Source organism: Pundamilia nyererei, unplaced genomic scaffold, assembly GCF_000239375.1.
Source record: "Pundamilia nyererei isolate P.nyererei 1_Seehausen unplaced genomic scaffold, PunNye1.0 scaffold00171, whole genome shotgun sequence".
NCBI classification, from domain to species: Eukaryota; Metazoa; Chordata; class Actinopteri; order Cichliformes; family Cichlidae; genus Pundamilia; species Pundamilia nyererei.
The window spans coordinates 1,031,528-1,042,749 of record NW_005187572.1 but is presented as its reverse complement, the minus strand read 5'-3'; the positions used below and the strand labels follow the sequence as shown (position 1 = coordinate 1,042,749).

Sequence of the window (11,222 nt, the reverse complement as noted above, 5' to 3'; positions counted from 1 at the left end):
ATTACACAGTGAATTCACGTTTATTATTATATTTACAAAATACCACAGTTTTTGTCTCGGTCGTATCATTTTATTTTGTTGTATTTATCCGCGACACCTTAAAGGCCGGTCCGTGGCGCAAAAAAGACCGCTGTGCTGGAAGGCTGAGGATATCACTGGCTGCTGCTGGGATTTGTTATTATGCTTCAGTGAGGGTTGCATTGACAATCCAACACAACGGGCAGCACATTGAACATGTTTTATAAGTGGTCAGAAACTTGTAAATAACTCATGAAAGAACAAAGTTACGTTGAAACCAAGCACACCATTGTTTTTCTTGTGACATTACCAATAAGTGTGATGTGTCACATGGCCCTCTTCCTATTGAAAAAACAACAGTTGTATCCAAGATGGCCGACTTCTAAATGGCCACCATGGTCACCACCCATCGTGAGGAGTTTGCCCCCTCACATATACTAATGTGCCACAAACAGGACTTTAACATCACCAACCATTCCCATGTTATTACGGTGCATCCATATAAATGGCCCACCCTGTATATTTGGGCTTCAGCTGTATTGAGCTACTAAAACAGCCTTCTCTGCCTTCTCTGCTCATTTTCAGCTCCATATTTTTTATTTTCTTTTATACTCTGCTATCTCTTCAAAGTTAACAGTAATCCTTTCTCCTGTACTTAGTCTCTCCAGTATAAACGATTGGTTGACTGATTTAAGTGGCTTAAACCTGCATTCTTTCTGACGACCAGGAGGGGGAGGGGCTGCTGGGACTGTGGTGGCAAAAAAAAAAAAGAAAAAAAAAAAAGGACATCAGGTTATACAGAAATTTATAGAAAAAGGGAACTTCTGTTTAAGAACTTTGGTTTTTTGTATTATTAAAAAGGTAATTCTGTCATTCCCATTTGTAATTAGAGTCAGAAAGGATATGCTCATTAGATAATGGCTAATGATTTGTCAATCACAAGTAGAGCAGATTGAGTAGAGAGAAAGTGGCAGCTTGTTGTGACAGACTGATTCAGCTCCACAGGTACCAAAAAACATGCAATAAAATCTTTATAACATTATTTAACAGCAGAATTCTCCATATATAAACAAAGTCAATTCTTGTCTTTCATCATGTGCAGCCACTTCTTCTGCATTAATTACCTGTATGAAGGTGTGTGTGTTTGTTTCTGATTAAGTATTTTGATGTTTTTGTTTAGCTTTTTTAAACAAACACACCAGATATTTTTGAATTCATCTGCACGCTGCTTTTAAATGCCTTACTTAAAAGCTGTACTGTTTGATGACAGTACTGTAAAACATTCATGGTGCAGAAATAAGAGCTTCGCCATGGCTCACTGCACTTGCATATATCATTTTCTCCTTTGCACAGTACAGGTAAGGGAAGTGGGTAACATGTGAAGGAATTGTTCTGATTTCCTCTTCCTGTTTTTCATAGCAGCAGTACCCATCATCCTGTTCATCTCCGATCCTGACACAGTAGGTGCTTCGAGTAATGCCACAGATCTGGCAGGAGATTTAAATCTTTGTGCAATGATTTGTAAGGTTTCAGCCTCATAAGATTGGAAACTAATCACCATCCGATTGACAGATCTGATGGTTTCAACGTGAAAGATGATACGATGCATTGTAACATGCCACGTTTGTACTGTGGTTAGTACTGCCTCAAGTGAAAGCAACAAACCACAATACCGCAGAGAGACAGGTGTGCAGAAAGCTAGTGCAGATCTTGAGTTAAAAAGAAGCAGCTCTGTAGGGTTTCACCTCATGTCCAGCATTAGCCCTGAATGTCACAGTAACAGCAGCAAATGTCAATGAAAGCAAAACTATCTTTCAGTATGAACACAAAACATTCAGAGAATTCATCTGTTTCATTCAGCTCCAAGCAAATGCTGATTATTATCAGGTCAAATACGTGTTAGCTCTCAGATTAGTATCTGCCGACTGCAATGTGTAGCTTTGAACTTCAGCCACCCCTTAGGCACAGAATCACTCAAGTTCCTCTGAACTAACATTTGAAATTTTCACAGTGCTTTACGCATCGACACCTACGACTTCTCAGTTAGATACAAGGAACAAAGGGCTGTGCAAAGAAATGTCAATGTTGGCTAGTAGTGTTAACAAATAATTCAACGTGATCAAAACCACCAAACCTGTGCTTTCTTTTTATTCTATAGATCATGTGTAGTGTTACATGGTAGAGTGAAGATTTTGAAGAGGTTATAATCTCTTTATAATAATAATAAAGAGTTGCAGTAGGCAGGTAGGGGTGTGTGTGAGTGTGTGTGAGAGAGAGAGAGTTAGGGAGAGAGAAACAAAGAACACCAACTGGCACACACCATCGTAGCTTGAACTCCATCTATATTTCATATGATATCACTGCGCCATTAACTGAAGTTAACTTTTGTGACATGTGGTTTCACTTCACATGTGGTGGTTACCACGTGATGTGGTATCAGGAAAAAAAATTCAGAGACCTGTCAGTGAGAATGAAGGGAAAGCACCATCAAATAGACAGATCTGCGTGTGCAGCGGCTTCACCTACAGTGAACTGCCGTCAGCCAACATGACTCCTCTCAGAGGTGAGTAGAGCTTAGAAACATAGTTAAAGGACGTTTGTGTGCGCTGTGATGAACGAATGAATAAATGCAGACAAAAAAAAATATCAAAAAGATTGTGTTTCTTAAATCTCACGTTTTATATTTTAAAACTAATGATAGCTGCTGTGGCAGTTTCATCTACTATTGAACACTTAACATGGACTTGCATTTTTTTAGTGTGTTAAAGCTGCTTTTTTAAATACTAGAGACTTTGATTCAGCAACTTTACAACTACCTGCTTACTGGTGGTAAAATAAAATAATAATAATTGCCTTGCATGGTTTGTTCTAGTATATGTCTGTCGCAAGGTTAGATAAATCACAAGGTTGCATTTGGTGTAATAATCTGGGCAAAGTCGAATGTGGATCCATCCGCTGCGACAGCCCCTTGGGAAATAAAGGAGCAGCTCAAAGTATCATTTTTGAAGAAGCCCAAATTACTAAAAATACACCAGTAGCATTTAAAACAACTTACATCAACAATTAGGAAATAGAAGCAGATTTTATTGCGGTTGGTAACACTTGTCTTTAGTTTTAAATATTATCAACATATCAGTAATGTCACAATCTATTAAAAGTCTCATTTATCTTAACAGTTTCACTAATCAGATTTGTGAGTACCACAAATAACTTTCATGAGAAAAAAAAAGAAGGAACGAAGTTTTCCCCGATGGCCACATGATCAAAAGCCCCGAAAACAGATTAGAAAAGATAAAAGATGTAGACCAGAAGGGGAAAAACTTCTGAAACAGTCTATGATTGTTTGGCAGTAATAAAGAGTCGTTGCAGTCAGACAGTGAAAACAGTTATTGTCAAGTTTTTTACAAGCATAAAATCCCACACATGTAGACAATGTAACAATAATAGAAGAAGAAAAACAAAGAAGCAGCTGTTCTCTTATTTACAGTTGGTCACCACAGCGGATGGATCTGCTGTGACAAAAATGTGACAAAGGATTTGTGTTTCTTCCTGAGCTTTCAAATGTTAACCAGTACTATACTAATAATACTTGACAATAAAGCCAAATATCAAATTTCACTCTGGGTTAAAAGCTGACAAATAAACACGAATTTCATGCGTGTTATAAAGGAAATCACCCTAATACCACCAATCAATTAACTTATTTTGGGTTTGATAGCTTGATTAGTTCAAAAGATGTGATCTGTACCACGCACGCATCTGCTGGATTTGTGTAACTCCAATGCAAACTGTTAGTCATGTGCAGAAATACACACACATGCACATAGTGAAATTGTTAACGAACACATTTCCTTACAGACGGACAAAAATAATACAATCCAGAACAACTAGACCATTTTTGAGGTGTCCAGGCCCAATACAATATTAAAAACTAATAACACCCTTCTTTGAATTTTGAAGTAGAAATTTAAAGGTCATTCAGCCCTTTATGGCTTGAAGACCAGTTGTATTATCTGCATAGAAATACATGTATATGGGTTTTCTACTAAACCTCCCTCGCACAGAAGCTGAGGAAGTCCAAAACTAACGTTTGAGCATCTTGAAAAGTCATCGTTTATATGAACACTAAGCTTGTCTCCACAGATCCTATTTCTAAAATAAATAAATAAATAATCTACATTTGTTTTTCAGCTCTCCAGAACTTTCTGCCGACTGTGCTGGTATGGTTAATGACCTCTAAGGTAAGAGAAACACCTCACTGAAGCTCTTCTTCCAGCTGTAAATATGTTTGGGATAAATAGTATTTACCGAACCGCAGTCTTCCCCTGTGGTACCAAGTGCTCCCCCTCCCCCCAGGAAGTGGTGGTGTAAAAGTACAATGTACCAAAGGCAGGTGGCAGGTGTAGTTTTGTCTGATCTGCTCTGTTATTTTACTTCTTTCATGTGTTTTTTGCTCTGTTTTTGCAGCCTTGCTTGTCCGACGATGGAAATTACACAACTACTGCACTCACAGATTACAGCTTTTTCAGCTCGGATTATAGTGAGTTTCCTGAACTCTGTGGGAAGCAGTCCAATCGGCAGTTCCGCTTCGTGTTTATGCCCATCTTTTTCTCCATCATCTGCTTCCTGGGGCTGGCAGGAAACATGCTCGTCATCCTCACTTATATCTACTTCAAGCGACTCAAGACCATGACCGATGTGTACCTGCTCAACTTGTCCTTCGCAGACCTGCTCTTCGCCCTGTCCCTCCCCTTTTGGGCAGCCAACTCCATGGTAGAATGGGTGCTGGGTCTAGGGCTGTGCAAAGCCATGTACACCATTTATAAGGTCAGCTTCTACAGCAGCATGTTGCTTCTGTCCCTCATCAGTGTTGACCGCTACTTTGCCATCTCCAAAGCAATCTCTGCTCACCGCCACCGCTCCCAGGCAGTGATTATCAGCAAGTTGTCATCAGCTTTGGTCTGGGTGTTGGCCCTGATCTTCTCTGTGCCAGAAATGGTGTACACCACCATCAATAACAATACCTGCACCCCTTTCTCCAGCAGCAGTGACCCACTTCGCATCACCGTCCAGGCAACTCAGATTGCTTTGGGTTTTGTCCTTCCTTTCTTGTTTATGACCTTCTGCTACAGCAGCATCCTCAGGACCCTTTACTATGCTCGTAGCTTTGAACGGAATAAGGCCATCAAGGTGATTCTCGCTGTGGTCGCTGTCTTCTTGGTCTTCCAGACGCCTTATAACGTGGTCCTGTTTTGGAACACAGTTCTTACAGCACGCGGAGTACTGAAAGACTGCAAATACGACAACAACCTCCTCTATGCCACTGACATGACCCAGAGTTTGGCCTTCCTGAGGTGCTGCCTGAACCCCTTTGTTTATGCCTTTATCGGTACAAAGTTTCGTTATGACCTCCTGAAACTACTGAAAGAGTTTGGCTGCATGAGCCAGGAGAGGTTCTTTAGGTATACCTGTGGGAGGAGGCGGAGCTCAGTGCCCACTGAAACTGAGACCACCACCACATTTTCTCCTTAAAACAGCGTCCGTGTGGAGGAGTCAGCACCTTCAGCCTAGTGTTACACACCTGCTTACAAAGAGCTATGGACAATATCAAAGCATATGTTTTTATATGTAGATAGCTTAACTGGGACTTTTGTGGAGGACTGCACAAATAAGCTGAACTAAATTTGGCTCAATCTTAATTTTATGTCGCTGCTTGAAAAAAAAAGTGTGAATGACACAAATGGATTTCCAGATGTTTTTCTGCTCTCCTTGTTTTTGTATATTTGTTCTAAGATTTCAAGATGTTTGTGATCTTAAAGAAAAATGTCAACAGTATTAAACACCTTACCACACAGTGTTACAAAAAACAGAAAAGTGCATTTTTAGTTAAAGATAGGTTTGATATACACAGAAGTTTGATCTACATAGATTCTTTTTCTTTTTATCACCTGAGTTTATTTCTGTCTGTATCTGTTAAACAACTTTCATGATCATTTTTGCATTTGCTACATGTATATTATTTCTGTCTGTTTGTGCTTGTTATTCAAAGCAGGGTATATCAAATCAAACTAAAGCCAGCTGTGTACCTTTTATTTGTACTTTTCTCTGCCATTTGTAAATAGCCCAGATTATCAAAACAAGATTAAATATATTAAAACAAGATTTCAGGTGCACTTATTACATCAAAAATAGCAATGGCATATTCGGAGAAATTACAATTAAAAATGTGCACTTTGTCATACTTCATATGCTAGCTGCACAGGATCTGTTGTTCTTTTTTGTCCTGTATATAGTGTTCCAACACTGGAAGCTCACATTAATCATGGTAATCCCTGCGAGCTAAAAGCTCAGGCTTCAGACGTCTCAATCTTGGCACTCACCTGCTCTCCGATATCAGTTTGCAAGGGGCAGCCAATCAGAAAAAAGATGATGTCAAAGCATGATTCAGATAGCGTATGAAGGTCTAGGATAAACACATAATGCATAGAATAAATAAAGATTATTCTGAAATTTGAATCATGTAAAGTTGCTCTAGTATCTACAGTTGTAAAATAATAAAACTATTAAGTTGGAGATTAGTTTGACTATTTCTTATGCAGGGCAGATAAAAAGTCAAAACAAGAAATACTTTATCACAAGAGTTGAGAAATGAATATGTTACATAAGCCAATCAAATTAAAACAAACACACAAAAGCGATGAGATCAATAAATTTAAATATGCCAAAACAAGAAGCTTAAATCCAATCTGACTGAAGGTACTGAGGTGTGAGATGTGCCGTATCTGTCCCTGTGGCACTAGAGCAGAAACTGATTTTGGACTAAAAGTCTAGTAAGTTGTGCTGAAGGTGGCGAGAATCCATTAACTAACCACATCCCTTCGACACAGCCACAATTGCTGCAGCTGCAATGATTTACTGCTTTAATTACAAATACAAAGTATTAAGTGTCACAGTTAGAATGCAAAAATCAGATAAGGGAAGGATTCTTGCCAAATTTGGAAAGGATACAATTCATCACTCGTTTACTCAAAGTTCAGTTGAGGATAGAAAATAAAAACAAAAGAAACAAAAGAAAGACAAAACAGATGAGTCGACAAAGAGTAACACGGGGCTATTTATGTACAGAGGGTTGATTAAAAAGATGCACAGCTGAAAGGAAAGAGAGACAACACTGACATTTAGGACAGCACTCACAACCACAAAGGAAGGAAAGTCAAAATAGAGCAAGACAAAACAGAAGACTAACCTTCAAAATAAAACGGGGAAGTAACAAAAAGACCCACACCAGACGTGGTAACAGAGAGAGAGGAGAAGGCACTGACGAGACGAGACAAAGGAGGAACATAGTGGCAATTACTGAGGGAACTAAAACTACTATAACTAATAATAAAAACCAAGACATGAATCAAAACATCACATAACCGAAACTCATCAGCGGAATAACCATGAAGTATAAATGGGAATTAAAGAATCCGTAACGAGACGAAGAAATCGAAATCCACGACACTGAGTGCGATTACAAGGGTTTGTGGTTTACACAGATTTTCATCTGTTAGTGAGGTAGGTGGCTCTAACACTGGGGTGGGCAACTCCAGGCCTCGAGGGCCGGTGTCCTGCAGGTTTTAGATCTCACCCTGGGTCAACACACCTGAATCACATGATTAGTTCGTTACCAGGCCTCTGGAGAACTTTGTTGAGGAGCTAATTTAGCCATTTAAATCAGCTGTGTTGGTTCAAGGACACATCTAAAACCTGGAGTTGCCCACCCCTGGTTTAGTGCATGACGCCACCAGGGGTGCCACTGGGGATCTGGGGCCCCATGGAAAAAACATATCACTTTGGGCCCCACCACTTTAACAAAGGAAACCACGGCAACATATAACACATTTTTATTTCAGGGAAGATTGATGAGATATATGCAAGTCATATTTTACATTTTCATATTTTTTATGATAATTGATCAATTACATTTTACTTTTTCAGTGATTGGTGGCTTAAACCAAATACATATAAAATATATGTAAGTTTTTTGGGATGGAAGTGAATTTCAATTCTCATCTATAAAATTGGGTAAAATAAATTTTTACTGCTTTAACATAAAACTTAAATAATCCTTCGATTATGAATTTCCAAACAAAATATAGTGAACTAAAATACGTCTCTGTCCTGAGAACTGGTGGAACTCAAATAGGTTTTAATTGGTTTCAGCTTCCTGAAAGCTCTCAGCACCTGCAACAGTCATAAGACAGTGTGGAAAATAAACGCAGAGTGACACACACTTCTCCAAAAACGTTCTATTTAAATAGTGTGTAGAATGCAAATATCATTTCCCAAGAGGCCTCCTGCAGGTGAAAACACTTCTTGATGTGAAATATCTCACCTGTTTCCTCAGATATCAGGGCCGGTTCAGTGTCAGGGGAGTGGGGCAGCTAAGCCTGAGCCACAGGTTTGATGTGTTTGGCCTGGCAGCAGGTAAAGTACAAAGAGTCTGCCTGCGCCGATTATATGTTAGCTAAAAAAACAAAAACACATGATTTTCTGTTAGAAATGAAATAAGTTCACTAATCCAAGGAAAGTCGAGCAGGTCGAGCAGGTTGGGGAGGAGAGGATGTTGTCTAAGCTAACATCCATCATGGACAACACCGCCCACCCCCTGCATGAGACTGTACGAGCTCTGAGCAGCTCGTTCAGCAGTGGACTTTTACACCCACAGTGTAGGAAGGAGCGCTACCGCAGCTGTCAGACTCTATAACGCAGTTTAACATGGCTTACACATCGCTGGTTTAACTAACATATATGTTTTTTTTAATTGCTGCTACTCAATTGCAGCTTGTTTGTACACTGTATACTTCACCAGGATCATTCCCATTCCTCCCCATTTGTATACATATCTCTGAACATTTTATACATCTGTATATACTATTTTCGGTTGCTTATGTTTCTTTTGCTAGAAGAGCTGTCTAACACCCAAATTTCTCATTCGTGGGATAATAAAGCTTTATTCTACTGTATTCTATGAGTTTAATTTCCACCCATCTCACTTTGCTTTTCTGAAAAACATACTTCAGTTTTAACTGAGCCATTGTATCATCTCTAGTGTTCAACATCAGCCACCTGGACCAAACCAAGTAATAGGAAGGGGGGGCAGGGTTAGAGCTGACTGGAATTCATTCTTTGTTGCCATAAAGAAAAGTAAACTAAAGCTGGGAAACATATGTTTCTAAGTACCTTGTGAAGCAAACGTTATTCTGTCAGTCACAGGCCCTTAGAGTCACTTTTCTCCTCCTCACTGCGACCCTGGACATCACAGTGAATTAAACTAGAAAAGCTGTTTGATTACAGCACAAATCACAACTAGGATCACTTTGTAATGATTAACTAACACAATAATGCAATACTGGAACATCAAACATTTTCAGAGTCAATTATGTATTATATGTTGAACATAAGAGAAAAACTGTGGGGTACTTGGGCTTTGGAGACTTGTGGGTGTTTTTGACCGTAACTCCCATCCTGCAACGTCATCCACGCCAAGCTATATGAAGGGGGATGAGTCTTGGTACACCTGGACAGAAGCGGCAGAATGCCAAACAGCCAACTGTCACACATCAGTGAAAGGGGACAAGGCGAGAGACACTGAGCGATCCAGAAACCACACACAGGCGTTAATAATCATTCCTCGGTAGATTTACCTACTGCAAAAACTGAAAGCTCTCTTAGTCATTTGAGCCTTTACAGTGAGTAAAGCTGTGCTTTTAAGACAGTCAAAAGCACCGTGCTGCAAAGGATTTATAACAAGCTATCAAATCCAGAATGATGTGGAGGTAAATATATAAATAATGCTCAACGAGTTTTGGGAACACGAAGATCAAGAAATGAATCAGCATTTTTATAACACTCTTTACAGACAACTTAAAGGCAGATTAACCCATTAACACACAGAGCACGTCCTTTAATAAGGAATGATGATACTGCAGTGGTTAGGTGTAATAAGGGTGGGCAGGAGTCAGAGTGCAGGAACATTTTGGAGCGGCCCAGAAGAAATCACCTCCTTCTGAATGTCAGCAAGACAAAAAAGATGCTGGTTGACTTCTGGATTAAAAACACTGCGACTACGCCCATCAGCATCAGGTTGAAGCAGCGGACACGCTGGAGGAGCAACAGTGACGCTGTGTACAAAAAGGGTATGAGCAGACTCCACTTTGTAAGGAAGCTCAGATCCTTTAAGGTGTGCAGCGAGATGTTGGAGATCTTCTACTAGTCTGTGGTAACGATAGTGCCAGAAACACCAGCAGGATCAACAAACTAATCAGTGAGGCTGGAAGCATCACTGGAGACTCCATGGGAGTCAGGCATCACTGAACAAACTGCTCTCCATCACAGTTTTCTATAAAGCTGTATAATAAATCTTCATTCTGTGAGGTGAACACACTCGTCAAGCATCAGATCCCAAAGAGATTTTTGTATTATACCTTCATGCAGCAGTTTTTTTTACATTTATAGTGCACATATTATTTATTAACGCAATTTTAACTTCTTTCAGATAAACAGGTCGATGGATAGATGCACCAAACCAGGAGCCAAGATTTCAGGGCACATCTGTACTCGTTTCTACACCAAATCATCTGTATAGCATCTGATATGTCATCAGTGCTTCTTCAGATTGTGTTATCAAAGCACTATAGGCAGCCCATCTGCAGACCACTCATCATATTTGAAATCATTTTTCCAAATGTGTTAGCACTCCACCATCATTAAACTTTCCTCATCTCTTTAAGTGAGCTTTGAGTTTTCATTTAGAAGAAATTATTGGATTTCACGCGCCTTTTTTTTTTTTAGCTTGCTAGTTACCAAGTGTGCATGAGCCTAAATTGCCTAAAAAAATAATATAATCATTAATATTTTTTTCTGTAGTTGTACAGTGCAAAAATATATCGTACAGTTGTCGCAAAGCACACCAGTTGGGAACCACTGCCTTAAGCACGCACACAGATGTACCATGGTCGTGTAAAAGTGCTGCAGATAGCAAGTTGTAATTGTGCATTGTCAAAAATACTTACATTACTTTTTAACTCCCTCTCACCCCCAACATCTTCTGGATTAGCTTTTCTTTCTTGTGTCTGCTTCTGCACCCTTGAACTTTACACGTCTGCACCGCATGATCTCACACACACACACACACACACACACACACACACACACAC

The 11,222-nt window shown here is 39.6% G+C and overlaps 1 protein-coding gene across 1 annotated transcript; it reads left to right on the top strand.

The window, feature by feature from the left end:
* Window positions 1-2,461: 2,461 nt before the first annotated feature.
* Window positions 2,462-6,241, top strand: ccr7 (chemokine (C-C motif) receptor 7). The gene is made up of 3 exons (XM_005746024.2): window positions 2,462-2,581; window positions 4,210-4,259; window positions 4,486-6,241. Exons 1-3 carry the CDS (start codon window positions 2,566-2,568, stop codon window positions 5,548-5,550), a joined length of 1,131 nt encoding a protein of 376 aa, XP_005746081.1. The 5' UTR covers window positions 2,462-2,565; the 3' UTR covers window positions 5,551-6,241.
* Window positions 6,242-11,222: the final 4,981 nt, after the last annotated feature.